This window comes from Eriocheir sinensis, unplaced genomic scaffold (genome assembly GCF_024679095.1).
Source record: "Eriocheir sinensis breed Jianghai 21 unplaced genomic scaffold, ASM2467909v1 Scaffold404, whole genome shotgun sequence".
Taxonomy (NCBI): domain Eukaryota; kingdom Metazoa; phylum Arthropoda; class Malacostraca; order Decapoda; family Varunidae; genus Eriocheir; species Eriocheir sinensis.
This window is the reverse complement of record NW_026111726.1, coordinates 334,034-351,556: the sequence shown is the minus strand read 5'-3', so window position 1 is coordinate 351,556 and position 17,523 is coordinate 334,034. Positions and strand designations below refer to the sequence as shown.

The 17,523-nt window shown below is 45.0% G+C and overlaps 1 protein-coding gene across 1 annotated transcript; it reads left to right on the top strand.

Moving 5' to 3' along the window:
* The first annotated feature begins 12,844 nt into the window (after positions 1–12,844).
* LOC126992130 (serine/threonine-protein kinase pkn2-like) lies at positions 12,845–13,672 on the top strand. The gene has a single exon (XM_050850793.1). The coding sequence runs from the start codon at positions 12,845–12,847 to the stop codon at positions 13,670–13,672; it is 828 nt and encodes a 275-aa protein (XP_050706750.1).
* The last annotated feature ends 3,851 nt before the right edge of the window (positions 13,673–17,523 follow it).

Below are 17,523 nucleotides of genomic sequence, written 5' to 3'. Positions count from 1 at the left end.
ACATCTTGTAATCACTCAACTAATGCAGTGCAATCCTCATCTCTGTATTTTACCGTGTGGACATACTCTTTCCTTCCATGTCCCACTGTCGTATGTTATTCCACATCTAACACAACCACATCCCAACAGATCCGAACACGTCCGATATCATCCAAGAGAATGTGGCAGCTGAAGGGGGAGAGGCCAAGAAAGAGGCCAAGGGTGAAGACATTTAGCCACCCCCCCTGAAGTACATGGCATCATTCAACCCTCTTGGTGAGCTGCAGGAATGTGCTCTCCATTGCAGTGCACCAGCTCCATGTACTGGTTTTTGGTATGAATACTTCATCTAGTGTTTGTTGATTGTTGTGTTATTAATCTAATTATGACTTCACAAAATAGACTGTGCAAGTCACTTAACACATGCCCTGCTCAACATCACTTTTAAGTTGTAGAATTCCTTCATATGGATGCTGATTTATGTATCCTGAAATGATTGGATATTGATTGTCTTAACATTTTTTTTTGTCCATGATCACTGAACCGTGTTACGGTATGTCTTTGGGTGCAGATCCAGGAAATGAGTTTTTGGGAGGACGTCAGACTTTTTGCGGGTGGAAGGAGCATTAGCATTACCGATTAGCCATTTTCGGCAGTCCTGGTCTTGAAAAACTGGTGGTGACCTAAATCAATGGGTATAACGGCCTGGTCTTTGTGCCAAAGCATTGTTTTAGCCGCAGCGCGCTTTTGAGCTAGTTTTCCTGTATCACTCAGGACCATGGGGGGCCAGGGCCCTTTTACTTGGATCCACCAATGTAGCTATGTCTTATAATATATCTATCCTTTACAGTCTGATGGTGCATCCTTTTAGGTTGTCAAGTTTTAGTAGCTACTCATGAGAAGTATTCCTTATAATGATCATTGATTTCCAGATGTTTTGCACTAAAAAAAGTGTCGTGTAACCTGCCGCAAATAATAATCAGCTGTAGTCAACCCTTGCTTTAAAGAACCAATATGGAGGAAGGGGGTGATGTTATTTCCAAAAATCTTTTACATCTGAAGTATCCAACCTTTTTGTGTATAATAAACTTTGTTTGTTACATGAACTTAAAAGTTCACAATTTCCATACATGATTCTTTTTTCCTTGTATTTGATGATTAATCCTGACATGTATTTCCATTATCAGTAGGTAATATATAGTAACAAGATAATAATACACATTATAACAATGTATATATTATAGCCCAATGAGTGCACGAGATCATTTACCTCATCAGTGACGCCAAGTCCAGGAGTCCTTCCCTAAATTCTTTGCCCAAATTTGTGACACCAAGTATAATAACTAGTTTTAGTGACCATTTGCATCCATTTTTCACTTTGATTAAAAAAATGCCTCTCAACAGGGTGTGAACTTGATGGGGTTGGAGGAAACTCGACTCGGCCATCAAGCTCACCACAACATAGTAAGGAACCTCTTGTTCTCAGTGATAATTTATCCTCTTTAGTTACTATTCCGTGTTGCTTTAATCACAACTAATGTGTTGGAAACATTACAGCTTAATAACATACTTCACATCTCTGCATACAAATTGAGTTCAATATTCAACTGTTACACCAGTAGGCTTCATATCTCAAAAAAAAAAGTATGTAAAAAGGTTGAAATTTTGAATGATATATTTAAACTCTTTATTATGTTTCAATGGGTGTAGTACCGTTACGATTAGTCGAGTGATCAGCACATGGGTCTTATGTTTTTGATAGCATAGGTTCAAATTTTGCCATAGGCTGGCATTTGATAGTAACAGTAGTGTCCACAGATATCTACGTTTCTTGTTTATCCTGTACCACTTTAAACCATGACTGGCCAATCTTTGAAGAGGTAGCATAACCTTGAAGTGCCACTAACAAACCTTTGTCCATTCTTCTGATGTGATCTTTTTTTTTTTTTTTTTCCACCTGCCTATAGCGCCGGTAGGTTTTCTTCAGGCGCCTGGCGGTCGGCCCAGGCCCGTCATGATGCAGGCTTTTTTTTTTTTTTTTTTGGTGGCATTTAGTATTGGCTCATGAAGCAGCCCATACATCATTATTGATTCACTTTGATTTCTTAGAAGGGCTTAGGTTTTACTAACATTGCAGTAACATGGAATTTTTAGATTTTAGTGTGGCAACACATTGACAAATGTTTTAGTATGGACTGAACATCAAAGATATATATGGAAAATGGGTGCTTGTAGATCTTGACATTATATCTGTCAAGAGTCTCCAGTTGTATCCTCTCCCCCATCTCTCCTGAAAATATTACTCTTGTCAGGCAATCTAAGTGAAGCCTTCCATCGATGCTGGCGTGCAGACATAATGTCAATGCTTAGATTCACTGTCCTTATAGCATTGAAAATAATGCAATTACATGCACATATTTTATTATTTAGAATTGTGATTAATTGTGATTAAATATTTTTTCATGTATTTTCAGACATGAAAAGTGAAAATTGCTGCACACAACAGTCTGTCGTCTGCACCGGGAGGCAAGGCAGCTCAAAGCCCAGGCTGTTACAAATCCTGGGCAGGTTTTGCCCGGAGCCCGCAATTTTGTAGATCCAATAGGGATGGACTTTTTTCTGAGGTCAGGTTCAACATGCTGCAAGATGCCAAGATCTAAGCCTAGTAGGAGATATGGGTTACAAGAGAGGAGGTTTGCTCTGGCCTTATACTATCAAAGTCCAAATGCTAATAGATTTCTGAGCACAGTATTTCACTTGTCTTCAGTTTCAACACTTCACTCATGACTCAGGGGTATTTCAGTAAATGTTGGCTGGAGCAAACAGACTCTGACAGCCCTGCAGCAAAGAGCACAGGCTTTGTCAAAAGAAGAGAAACTTCGTGGGATTTGCCATTATTTAGTATTACTCTTGTTACGCCAAGAATTTTTTTCCATATACTTTGCCAAATATTGCAAGTAATGCACCACTGTTGGGCTTGCTTGTTATAAATCAGATCTTGTTCAATTAACAAGCTTTGGGCGTCTGCCACTTTCCAGTTGTAATGCAAGGAATCATTTATCTTCCTGCTAGATATCACGTAATGCACCATTGTTGGTTTTGCTTGTTATAAATCAGATCTTGTTCAGTTAAAAAGCTTTAGGTGTCTGCCACTTTCCAATTGTAATGCAAGGAATCCCTGCCAGATATCGCATGTAATGCACCATTGTTGGTTTTGCCTGTTATAAATCAGATCTTGTTCAGCTCACAAGCTTTGAATATCTGCCATTGTTTATTTCAGGTGTAATGCTTGGAAGCATTTGTTCTCTTCCCTACCCAACAGTATGCAATGCTTTATTGTGGATTTTGCCTGTTATATTTAATCTTGTTCAGGTAGCAAGCTTTTGGTGTCTGCCTTACCTAATATGTGCTGCAGTGACACTTGGCTTGGTTTCATGATGTGAAATACAGCATGTAATTTCATTACACTAAGTGTCTATCATCACGTGTCTGGCATCATTAATGTGGCTTCCAGGAGTAATCTTGTTTGTATTACAGCTTGCAAATTTTTTTCTGCTTTATATGATATACATAATCACATAGGTATGATTTACAAAATGTAATGGCAGTTGATATTCTTGACTAATGCCTCATAAACCTTGTGAAAGATAATGCTTTTTTGAAGAGGGGGGGGGGGGGCAGAGAGTGGTTTGTTTGGTTGGCCAGTTCAAGGAGTTTCATATCAAATGATTTTATTACATCCAACTTTAATGTGTGCTAAAAACATATATTTTATTACATCCAACTTTAATGTGTGCTTCCTGCAATAAATGCTACATGTTTACTGATGTAGCCTATGAAATACATATCACTCTCTGCCCTGTAATTTGGTGTGTCACATACTGCAGCATAACTTTCCTGATATTTTCTTACACTATGAGTTGCCTTATTTTGTCTCATTTGCTTTTATCATATGTGCCTCCGCTGCAGAGTTGTGCCTACTGAGCTTAATATCTTCATGACCCTGACACCAAGGTCAGAGCTTGTGAGATCATACCGTGTCCTACATCCCATTTTCACCTCCCGGCTCGGCTGTCTCCCAGGACCACCAAGTTATTGGATTCCATTTAAGACAACTCATGTGTTACCTTCTTGATGTCCTCCATCATGTATTTCAGCATGTTTTATGATGCTTTGCTCTTATATTGATGTGCCTTGCAACATTTTTATACAGTTTTTATTACATATAACACGCCATTTTGGTTTTGCCTGTTATAAATCGGGTCATGTTCAGTTAACAAGCTTTGAGTGTCTCCCATTGTTTATTTCAGTTGTAATGCTTAGAAGCTTTTGTTCTCTGCCCTGTCAAGCAGTATGCAATGCTTGCCATTATCTGGCACTTGCACAGTTAGTATGATATTTTTACTCAGCTAAGAGCATTTTGCAAAAGGTAAAGGTAAGGGTGGGGGCATACGCTGTAGCAGCGCGTGGCCTCGGTGCTCATCTCTGTAACATTAGCCCATGAGCCTGTGGTGTTAGGGAACCCATTACCCTGGGACACAGGACCAGTGTGACATCCGGGTTACCACAGTTGCAAAGGCATTATAGTAATTTAGCATGCATAGAATGTTGTATGCTTTGCTTGTATTTAAAGCACTGGATATGTTTGCTACACACACACACACACACACACACACACACACACACACACATATATATATATATATATATATATATATATATATATATATATATATATATATATATATATATATATATATATATATATATATATATATATATATATATATAGCAAATGCTTTCAACATCATATTTTTCCTAAAAAAACAAATTGATATACTGTAGATAATACCTAATAAAACATAAGAACAAATATATTTTTCTTTACCCCATTAGTAAATCATTTTACAATGAAAAAAAATAAGTAAAGGCTGGATAGGGTGCTGTGGCAGGTACTTCAAAAATAGTTAAGCTACCCCTGAAAAGTGACGTTTTTGGTGGGCTGCAATAGATGGCGCTACTTCCGCACGCCCGAGGAATCACTACATACCACTATCTCTTCGTATATAGTCTCTTTGACTAAAACCTACCCACCAGTCCTCACCTGACCACAGGTGTAGACGCATCCCGTGTGCTCCATTTTCTTTGATTTCGATGGGTGACTTTAGTATTTAGGATTAAGGAACTGAAGCAGTCACAGAATTAATGGGCAGCTAGGGGTAAGAAAAGACTGGGTAAAAGAGGATAAGGTGTTACAGAGGGTGTCAGGGTGGACAGGAGAACTGTTCAATAGCGGATGATTCCGGCGAGTAAGAATATGTCATAAAATACTTGGATAAGAAGGTTCATTACACACACACACACACACACACACACACACACACACACACACACACACACACACACACACCATGAAATATCTCGTTTTCCTTATTATTCTCCGCCTGCTCTGTATCATACGGCTGATGACGTCAAAACCTGAGCGTGAAAAGACCTGTCTATTCTCTTGATCTTGATTTCCGTAACAACAGATCTTATTTCTCGAATCTATTAACGTTCTATAAAGAGCTTTTTGCAGTCTATGATGTTTATAAATCACTTGATATTATTTATTTAGACTTCCAGAAGCCGTGTGATAAAATCCCACACTGCAAGTTGCTTCATAAAATCAAGGAAATAGGTATCGGGGGTAAGCTTCACGAATGGATCAAGCACTGGCTAAGCAATAGAAAGCAAAGAGTTGTAATAAAAGGAGTGACCTCTGAGTGGATGCCAGTCACTAGTGGTGTCCCCCAAGGCTCTGTCCTGGGACCCGTTCTCTTCGTCATTTACATCAACGACATTAACCTTGGTCTCAATAATTTCATTAGTAAATTTGCGGACGTCACGAAAATCGGCAATGCGGTACTTACGGAATGTGACAGGCGGAGCCAACAAAATTTGCGTAAACTATCAGATTGGTCAGTAAAATTAGAAATGCCTTTTAATATAAACAAGTGCCAGATTCTGCAGGTTGGATCTAGAAATATAAAGAAGGACTATGAAATGTGCGGCGTTAAAGTTAAAGGTGTTCACTCGGTCAAAGATCTTGGCGTCACAGTCGCGTCTAACCTCAAGTTTTCCCAGCAGTGCAACGAGTCCGTTAAAAAAGCAAACAGGATGATCGGTTTGATTAAAAGGTTTGATTAAGAAGAGAGGGCTAAAAATGAGGTCCGCTGTATGTATAAGAGTGAATAATGAATTGACGCAGTGAGTAAAGGATGGACAGGCATAGATAGACATGTGGATATGGAAATAGTATAGGTGTGGATGGAGGGATGGATTAAAGGATTTGTAAAGAAACGGATGTTTGTAAACTGAGCGAATGTGATTTGGTGTTGTAATGTGAGTGCTTAGGTGTGTCACCGTGTGTGTGTAATTCAGCTCTTGGTCTGCTGCTGGTCAGACAACCAGCCGTTCCCGTACGAAAGAGCACAGAGCTCATAGTACTGATCCTTGAGTAGGACTGAGACCACTCACACACAACACACCGCGATAACGAGGTCACAACTCCTTGCCTGACGTCGCGTACCTACTCACTGCTAGGTGAACAGGGCTAACACGTGAAGAAGATAAACCCTACTTATCTTTACCCGGCTGGGGAATCAAACCCCAGTCCTTCTGGTTGTGAGAGGCAGACGCTCTATCCACTGAGCTACTGGGCCCGGGCCGTGTGTGTGTGTGTGTGTGTGTGTGTGTGTGTGTGTGTGTGTGTGTGTGGTGGTGGTGGTGGTGGTGGTGGTGGTGATGGTGGTGGTGTTGATGGTGATGGTGGTGGTGGTGGTGGTGGGGGTGGTGGTGATGGTGGTGGTGGTGATGGTGGTGATGGTGGTGGTGGTGATGGTGGTGGTGGTGGTGGTGGTGGTGGTGGTGGTGATGGTGATGGTGGTGATGGTGGTGGTGGTGGTGGTGGTGGTGATGGTGGTGGTGGTGGTGGTGGTGGTGGTGGTGGTGGTGGTGGTGGTGGTGATGGTGGTGGTGGTGGTGGTGGTGATGGTGGTGGTGATGGTGGTGGTGATGGTGGTGGTGGTGGTGGTGATGGTGGTGGTGATGGTGGTGGTGGTGGTGGTGGTGGTGATGGTGGTGGTGGTGGTGGTGGTGGTGATGGTGGTGGTGGTGGTGGTGGTGATGGTGGTGGTGGTGGTGGTGGTGGTGGTGGTGGTGGTGGTGGTGGTGGTGGTGGTGGTGGTGATGGTGGTGGTGGTGATGGTGGTGGTGGTGGTGGTGGTGGTGGTGATGGTGGTGATGGTGGTGGTGGTGATGGTGGTGGTGGTGGTGGTGGTGGTGGTGGTGGTGGTGGTGATGGTGGTGGTGGTGGTGGTGGTGGTGATGGTGGTGGTGGTGGTGGTGGTGATGGTGGTGGTGGTGGTGGTGGTGATGGTGATGATGGTGGTGGTGGTGGTGGTGGTGGTGGTGGTGGTGGTGGTGATGGTGGTGGTGGTGGTGGTGGTGATGGTGGTGGTGGTGATGGTGGTGGTGGTGGTGGTGGTGGTGGTGGTGGTGGTGATGGTGGTGGTGATGGTGGTGGTGGTGGTGATGGTGGTGGTGGTGGTGGGAGGAGGAGTACACGGAACAAGGAAAGATGTCGAGGTGGGTGTGTTTATGGAAGTGGACGGACGGAGAGAAAGGGGGAAAGAAAGAAAGAAAAACAATCATTGTATTACTGCCAGGATCTGCGCAAACAGTCTTGACATTTATAGGAAAAAGCGCAAGTAACCGACACACCAAGAACACCTGAATCAAATAACTGTATGTGGCACTGAGTAGGTTATGCATCTCTCGGCGCAGTGGTTAACTTTCCTGACTACAAATCTGCGGGCCAGGGTTCGAGTCCCGGCCTTGGCAATCGGAGTGCAGCCCACCCAGCTGTTCATCCTCCTCTTCGGGATGGTCGACGAATGAATATCTGGGGAAAGCTGGGGAAGGCAAGATGTGGAAACCCGGATGTTACACTGGCCCGTGTCGGGGTAATGGATTCTTATCCACCACCGGTTCAGAGGACCAACGGGACGGAGATGAGCACCGCCGCCACGCGCACTGTAGGGTGTGCTTTAACTCTACGTTTTGTTGACTAGGTCCCACCTGAGTCACCTTTTTCTTCTCTTGTGCCGCCATTACAGAATGCATATAGACTCCCTCGAATCAGTACTCGAATGAATTAATGATTAAAAGGCTCCGAGGATTTAGATTTTACACCAGAGAACAATTGAAAACCTTAACTTACACTCTTTTCAAAGGCGTAGACTTGGAGGAGATGCAAATGAGGTTTCAGAATAGGTTAAAGGGATTGGCAAGGGAGTTCCTGATAAAACACGTGTATATATATATATATATATATATATATATATATATATATATATATATATATATATATATATATATATATATATATATATATATATATATATATAAAAAATACACAGAGAAAAGAACAAACAACAACGGATACAGATTAGATGAATTTAGGTTGAGGAAGGAAATGACAAAGAACTACTTCACGACCAGGTGGTGGTAGGTGAATGGAACACAAGGGGCAGACACCACTGAAAGATTTCAGTAGAGGTTAGACACATTTATGGCCGGGAAGGGAGCTCGGTGAATCAACCATTCCCAGGAGGCCCCGTGTGTACGCCGACTGGCCTCCTGTGGTCTGCATGTATCCCTGTGCACCCTCCTGTACATAGTGGTCCTGACGACGGCTTCGCACACTTCGGAGCTTTTTTTCTCCCTATAGTCATCTTGCGCTGGTTTAGCCTAGAAGCCCCCCCCCCCCTCCCCCTTCCCTTAAGGTAACAGTGGGGAGGGTCTTCTTGGTTGGTGTAAAGTGACGCAGTGATTTGCGCCCTTAAAGGTCTGCCATCCAGCTCTAGACTCGGGACCATGCAATGTCAACTCCGAGCTACCCTAAACGGCGTGTCCGAAACCAAGGTGACGTGTTGAATGGAACGCCTGTACGCGTGTATCCACTACCTGGACCAATGGCAAACAAAACCCACTACGAGCTCCTGGGCGTGAAGCCCGAGGCCACCCTGCAGGAGATCAAGAAAGCCTACCACCGCCTCGCCCTCAAGATTCACCCTGACAAGAACCCGAATGACGCGAACGCCAAGACAAAATTCCAGCAGCTGCAGCAGGTGATGGAGACGCTCTCCGACCCCGACTCACGGGCCCGATACGACGCACGGATAAGGAGCACGGCCAGTCAGGCCAAGGCTCCGGGGAGGAAGCCCTCCTACTCGGCCTCTTCTTCTTCTTCGGCCTCCTCCTCCTCGTACGCGTCCGCCTCCGACCACTACGCCTCCGCCTCCTCTGCAGGCTCCTTTTCAACACCGAAATCTAAATCAAAATCGTTTCACAAAAATAAACAGAAAATAAACAAGGAGACTGAAGTAGGCTCGACGGCCTACATGTGGCACCTCCTATTTCCCTTCAGATATAAGACGATCGCAATAGACAACACCTCGCCCAAGGAGAAGAAGGCCAGGAAGAGGAAGCGGTACCGGCAAAACAAGATGAAGAAGGCGGCGTCGTTTCACTAGAAGGACGCCGGGACGGCAGGCAGGAGTGAGGCGTCAGGAAGGCTTTTGAGCCTACATCATTCCATCAGTTCTCTCTTCTTCCTTTCCTACTGACTCATTCATGTGTTTCCCAGCTCCATCTCTTCCCAAAGTCAGACCCAGTATATACTTTCCCTGTGTCGGAGTATTCATTATGTGTTCCTTCTATTACGATATCCTTTTATTACTGTTATTGGGACTATCTTACGGTAAAGCAACTTATTTAGTATATTAATTCATTTTTTTCATTGTTTTTCTTGGGTTGTGTAGTGCGCTGTTGCTTCGTGTGTCCCAGCGAGCGCTGTGGCTGCTTCCCTTCATATTCCGAAGCCGTGTTGTGCCTATGTCTGGTCATGTATCAGTTCTCTCAAGGAAGTGTCTTAGTCTGTCGTCAACTGTCACTCTTTTCCCTTGCACTTCTAATTTTCTTTCTCCTACTTTTCCTCCTATTCCATGTTTACTGACTCCTGTTAGCCGTAGGATGTCTTGAGTTACCATGACTTGCAACATATTAATTCTTATGTTCTTATGTAATGAAGTCATTTTCCCCCACAGCTTAGGTTACCAGTAGTGTAAGTTAAGGGTAGTTATTTCCTCTTATTTCTCTCTTTACTGTAAAATTTCCATGTCCCTTTCTTCCTTAAAGGCACATCGTGTTCTCTTCTAACTATTTCCTGCCGGCACGTTGCCGGTGGGAGAGGTGGGTGGGGAGGAGCCTTCATCTTTTCTGTCCTGTCCTGAAACACGTAGATTACTAGTAGTAGCGGTAGTAAACAGACACCCTAGCCATAGACCGATAGGTGTTCTGGTGTCTGTTCTTCCTATGTATTCCTCCTCCTCCTCCACCTTCTCCTCCTCCTTTCTCAAAGCCACTTTTCCTTTTACTGTTCTCTCTCTCTCTCTCTCTCTCTCTCTCTCTCTCTCTCTCTCTCTCTCTCTCTCTCTCTCTCTCTCTCTCTCTCTCTCTCTCTCTCTCTCTCTCTCTCTCTCTCTCTCTCTCTCTCTCTCTCTCTCTCTCTCTCTCTCTCTCTCTCTCTCTCTCTCTCTCTCTCTCTCTCTCTCTCTCTCTCTCACACACACACACACACACACACACACACTTGATAAATATACAGAGAAAGTGGAAGAGTGAAATAAAAAAATATATATAAAGGAGTAATACAAAAGAGCAAATATTTTCGTCAGAGGTAAAGTAAAATTATCATGCTCGTATTTTTTTTCAGATTAATTAAAGAAAATGAAAATGAGGTGTAATACAAGAGAGTGATAAGTAATAATTTCCTCCGAGCTGAGGTGGAATTATTATGCTTGTATTTTTAGGATAGCGGCCAGGACCAACGAGTCGGCTCTGCCCCTCGTCTCCTCACCGTCCTTCTGTACATTCCCTTGGCCGTGAGCCGCCTCCCTCTTTCCCATCACAAGCGGCTTTCCCCTCATGTGCCCCCGTCCCCTCCCTTTCCTTCTGTTTATACCCCTTCCCCTACTCTCCTCCCTCCTCTCCATCACAACGTTCTTTCCCCTCGTGTAAATGAATGGTATCCTCCATCAACCAACCCTTCTCCTTTCTTCTGCACCTCTTCTTTACATCACTTCCCTCTCCCTTTAGAGGCCATCATGCCTTATTGTTATCTCTCTCTCTCTCTCTCTCTCTCTCTCTCTCTCTCTCTCTCTCTCTCTCTCTCTCTCTCTCTCTCTCTCTCGTTAAACTCAAAAGCGTCAAATGCGTCAAGGACTTGGGGGTCAAAATCACGACAAACCTCAAATTCTCACATCAATGTATTAATGCAGCAAATAAAGCGAACAGGATGTTGGGCTTCATTAAAATAATTTTTTTATTCAAGAATAAAGATGTAATACTCCCGCTCTACAATAGTTTAGTCAGACCCCACTTGGAATATGCGGTGCAGTTTTGGTCTCCCCACCATGCAAAGGACATTGCTAAATTAGAAGGTGTCCTTGTGCAACAAATCCTACGAAGAAAGGCTTTCCATTCCTAACATGTTCTCTCTTGAGAAACGTCGCCTTCGAGAAAGACTGATCGAATGTTTTAAAATACTTTAATGGTTTCACGACTGTAGACAGATCAACATTGTTTAGGATCGATGACACTTTGCGCATGAGGAACAATGGCGTAAAACTCAGATGTAGACAAGTAAATTCAGACTGCATCAAATTTTTCTTCACCAACGTTGTAGTGCGAGAATGGAATAAGCTTCCACCATCAGTGGTCCATTGTAACACGATTGACTCCTTCAAAAAAAAGCTCGACCGTCACTTCCTTCAACTTAATATCAACTAGAGTAGAAATGCAACGTTTTGGAGTCTTCTGATTAATGTAAAATCACTTCGGTTTAAGGACAGACCACCTAGTCTGGACCATGGGGTCTGTGTGGTCTGATTTTCAATTCTATCTCTCTCTCTCTCTCTCTCTCTCTCTCTCTCTCTCTCTCTCTCTCTCTCTCTCTCTCTCTCTCTCTCTCTCTCTCTCTCTCTCTCTCTCTCTCTCTCTCTCTCTCTCTCTCCTCGCATGCGACACCTTCCTTTTTATCTCTACTGCAAACTGCCTTCCCCTCTTCCGTTATCCATGATGTCCTTTCCTCTTTCCTCTTGTACCTCTTTCCTAAACCAAGCATTTTTTCCTCCCATACTCCTTTTTACCCATTCATTCCCTTCCTCTCCACATTCCTCTTATACACTCTTTTCCAAACCATTTTCTTCTCTTCCCTATTTCCGTCACTTTTTTTCACATTACCCTTGCAGCCCTTCCTGTTACCATATACTCCTCTCCCTTATACGTCAGCAAACCTGTCTTCCTCCCTTGGCCTTGTTGGACACCACTGAGAAGTGATAGGCGTTGGACAACAGCGGCGGCAATCGGTGGCTCCCATTTGAAACAGTGCTGGACATGCAGCGAGTGGCGACGACCGTGAGTGGCGGGCTCTAAATGAGAGAGAGAGCCGCCGTCGAGGCGGATTACCGTATAGGGTAACCACAGCGGCCACGTGTGAAAGGCTCCGTTGAAAACTACAGGAGGCAACTATAACACCGTGCAGCGCTGGCATGCACCAACTATTCGGGTGCCTCGTGTGCACCCCTACCTGGCCTGGCGGCGGCACCTCCTACCAACTAGCTCTAGACTCAGTCCTATGCAATGTCAACTCCGATCTCCCCAAAACCGTTTTCCCAAAACCGAGGTGACGTGCTGAATCTTGACCCTATACAGTCATGCTCTTGACTCTGTCAAGACATCCAACAGACAATACAGCCACATGGCTGACGTCAAGGAGATCACCGAGCACTGCGAACACAAACTTGCCACCTTCTCTCTCCCCGGCCACACGGCAAGGACCGGCAGCATGGACCTCCCCGTGATCAAGAAGCAGCAGCTCAAGATGGGCACCGTGCTGGGCGTGGGCAAGTACGGCACGGTGTACCGGGGGCGCCTGACGCTCCCCCGGGGCGGGGCGGTGCCCGTGGCCGTCAAGAAGCTGGAGAACGACCCCGAGCTGCTGGCCAAGACCTCCGAGGAAGCGGGTGTGCTGCAGGAGCTGGAGGGCGAGGCGGCCGTGCCCCGGCTGTACGGGCTGACAGCAGACTCTTCCCCGTGCATGGTGATGGAGCTGTGCCCGGGGGAGCGGCTGGAGGACTGCCTAGGCCGCGGCAGGGTGCGCGCCTGCCTGCTGGCCCTCGTGGAGGTGTGCGGCGTGGTGCGGCGCCTGCACGCGCGGGGCATCGCCCACGGCGACATCCACGAGGGCAACGTGCTGGTGGACGCGTCCGGCGAGGGGGTGCGCGCCTTCCTGTTGGACTTCGGTCTGGCGGCGCGGGGCGCGGACCCATGCCAGCAGGAGAATGACGTCATCGACATAGCGTGCACGGCCCTGCAGGTCATCCCTGACACGGAGCGTTTCTCTGACCTCCGACAGAGCCTTGAAGATGCCCCTGACCTCAATGAGGTCACTGCTCTCCTGCGACAAGTTTTGGAGGAGGATGACTTTAAAGAAAAGGCCTCGAAACCCTCCAAGGAAGAAGCGAAGAATGAGTCCAAGAAGCAAAAGAAGAAAAAGAACAAGAAAGGACCGTTCTACAAGCACTAAAATCCTCTCCTGGTGTTCTGCTTTGCTCCTCTTGAAGTTTTCGTTTGTTTGTCTTGCTTGTTGTCACGTGTGGTAATGGCGGATATACGAAACAGACATGAAGCATTGGCGTTGGTGAGGTGTGCTCTTGTTTTTGTTGGTCGGGTTTTAATACAGCTGTATATTTAGTTGGTGCTGCTTCCTCTTCTCGTTCCACTGATATATTTACCTATTCTGGTTCTTCTTCTTGTTAGTCGCAAAACTTTACCTGTTTCTGCATAACCGATTTGTGTTCCATCGTTTGGTTTGGTTTTGCGTGTTTTTAACTTTTCGCCTGTTGCGCCAGCAGGCTTTCTAGGTGGGGCTGGTGGTCGGCCTGGCCCGTTATGGCGCAGACAAGTGTTTACAGTGGCGCTTGGTTCATGCTGACCCCGGACCTCATCCAGCTCTTTCTCTATATCCTTTATGATTCTATTCTCCACTAACTGTCTTGATTTTTCTAAGTAGTTGATATGGGTTACGTCATCAGCATAGTGCATTGTTGATGGTGCCGTGAGATTCATCTCTCCTTTGCTCCCCGTCGCCCACGCGGCCTCTTCCTCTTTCCTCTTGCATCTCCTCCTCAAACACTTAGGGGCTCACACACACGCCCACATTTGATATAGCTTTGGTAGAGGTTGTGGGTATTTCCGTGGACAGCTGTATGACCTTTGTGATGGTTTGCCTTGACTTATGCACTGTCAATGTGAAAAACACTCACCGGAGCCCGACCAGTGTCCTTTGTGCCCTTCGGAAACATGTGCTGTGAGCCGGGAGCGGCAGAGAATACGGACGCGTACTCTGAAGAAAACCAACATGAAAATTTTACATCAGTTCAGGAGAAATTATATTAAATAGTGGGATTTTTGTTACACTTGCTTTATTTTGTTCTTTTCTTTTACTGTTTCTCTTTACATATTTATTTATCAATCAATTCAATTGCGTATGTGTGTTATCCGTCAAATATTCGTTTGGTCAAGGCATTTCAGGCCCGTAAGTTTGATAGGTTTTTTTAAGGGGCCAGAGAGCTTCCTAGATTCATGAGTTGGGGGGGCGGGGCCAGCGAGCAGGCGGGGGATTTATTTTTAATCAGCACTTTTAGGAGCATGTTTAGCCCGATATAGAAAACATTTTGGAGCCCACAACCTCCTAGCCCAGAAATTACGGCACTGCAATTACTGGGTCTTACGCTTAATTTAGCCCCTTTCACACTTGCGGGCGAGGCCCGCGTCCGCGCTTATAATGCGGACGCGGGCCTCCCCGCTTTTCAGATGGCGCGGGTGAAAACTTCCCGCCACGCGCACGAAGGTGGAAGGAGGAAGGAGGAAGATAGAAAGGTGTAATTTAAGATGGCAGAGTAAAAGAAGAGAAGGGAAAAGGAAAATGAAGGAAACAAGAGGGCTAAGAGCACCATTTTTATTTTCTATATATAAGTAAAAAAAAAAAAAAAAAAGAAACGGGAAAATGAATGCACAACAAATCACATTGAAATCCAGGATACTGAAAGTTTTCCCTGAAGAGATGAGCGGGCCGCCACGGCGAGTGTGTGTGTGTGTGTGTGTGTGTGTGTGTGTGTGTGTGTGTGTGTGTGTGTGTGTGAGAGAGAGAGAGAGAGAGAGAGAGAGAGAGAGAGAGAGAGAGAGAGAGAGAGAGAAACAGACAGACAGATACAGACAAGAGAGAGACAGACTGACAGAGGACCTGAATCTGTAATGGTTCAGTTACCCATTCCTAGTATCATTATCTCTATCCCCCCTCCCCCTCCCTCCCTTGTGTCTCCGAGAGGGGTCCCGGCAGACCTCTCCATTGGTTACTTTGTCATCCCGCCAGGCATCCAGGCGACGTCTCATTGGTCCTTAGCCGCACCTCGTAGTGACGCCACATAGGATGCGCAGTAGAGAGAAGTGAGCTGACCTCTCCTTCTATAGATCTTGACTGTACCCTTTGGCTGCTATGCGGGGACGCGGGCCCGCAGGTGTACCATGCAGGGGGAGCCCGCGTTGAATTTCGAGGAATGAACTCTTAAAAGCTTCCTTGATGTGGAGCTTTGAATGTGATGATCAGATGGCGGACTAGGTTAGTTTCTTTTTTTTACGTCATTTCTCTCCATCACGCCACCACAGTACCTGCCACCATGATACTGTGACAGGTGAATTGTGATTGCATTTTTTAGTTTTACTTATCGTCCATTGTTATTTAATCATGTATAACTTTATGAGAAGTACCAATATCCGAGCGTAATTTTATCATGCAACATTTCATAACTTTCCCACGTCACCATTAATGTTTCCACTACTTGTCTCTCGTTATCCATTCATTTCCCTTTCCTTTTACACCTTTTCGGAAAGCCGCCTTCCTCTCCCCTATTATCGCATTTTCTCCAGCTCACCTCTTCCTCTCTTTGCTTTCCTGTGTTGCTCTCAGCCGCCTCCTTCCCTACAAGACTATCTATATATTGTCGTCAATCTTCAGTGTTTCTTCTACTTTTGTCTTTGTTTACCGTCCAGATTTTCCCCGTATATGAGTCTCAACGTTTTCCCTGATGGTGTTCCCCTTTAGTTGTTCCTCCTCCACCCAGTTTCTCGTGTGTCTCCCCTTGCATATTCTCGTTCTCGTGCCTCGGTTCTTCAGTGTTCCCTTTACTAATCATTGTTCCTCCTCCACCCAGTCTCGTTTCCTCCCCTTACTTATCCTTATTTTCGTTCCTCTCTAGTCTCATGTCTTTTTACACATTATCCTTCTGATCTGTTCTAATGTATGTATATCCATCCTTATCTATCCTCAGCTTATCCCAACACAGACAGACAGACAGACAGACAGACACACGAGCACGTCTGAAGTATAATTTTGAGGTGTGGGTTAACCACTGCCTCGCTCTCGGTCGCTTCACTTCGCATTTCCAGACTAACGCTTTTTACCTGTTATGGTTTGATTTTACGGGCTTATAACTGGCTGTAAGGTTTTGCGTGCGCGCACTTTCGTGTGTGCGTGTGTGTGTGTGTGTGTGTGTGTGTGTGTGTGTGTGTGTAATTCACCATTGCATTATAAACCTAATAAATTAATTATGAAAATAATAAAACCGAAAGAAACAGGATGATGAAGATAAAAAGAAAAAAACTGAGCAACGACAATGTTAAAAGCAAAATAAAAAAATAAATAACACCACAAGCAAAGGCAATACGATATTAATGAAAGGAGAAGCGAAAACACCCCTGAGAATCTTAATCCATCCATCACACACAGAGTAAACAAACTCGTAGATACAGACAAAGAAGCAGACACAGACACAGACACAGAACTCTACTAAAAAGCTTCAAGGAGTCCCCCTTAAAACACAAACACTCTTATCTAACCACACACACACACACACACACACACACACACACACACACACACACACACACACACACACACTGCTGAAGGTCCCGGCAGTACCCATAGATCGACTATACAAAGGTTGCTCGGGTGGGCAGAGTACTTGCTGGCGATGACGAACCCAGCTTATGATCCGCCCGTGTGTGAATTGCACACGGGCACACTAACCCTCATCACGACCACCACCACCACCAATTATCTTTTACCAGCGGCACTTTTAATTACGTAATACCAGTGTCAACAAGGTGCACGAGAGCAATTATACACGCCCCAACAGTACTCCACAGCCAGGACTGTCACTCCAACAACAGCTACTACATGTCTTGCCCATACACTCTCTCTCTCTCTCTCTCTCTCTCTCTCTCTCTCTCTCTCTCTCTCTCTCTCTCTCTCTCTCTCTCTCTCTCTCTCTCTTCTTCTTATGTTTTCTTATATTTTTTATCAGCTATATCTATAAG

Excerpts from the sequence above, each read along its gene's own strand:
- LOC126992130 (XM_050850793.1), top strand. The coding sequence starts at position 12,845 with ATGGCTGACGTCAAGGAGATCACCGAGCACTGCGAACACAAACTTGCC.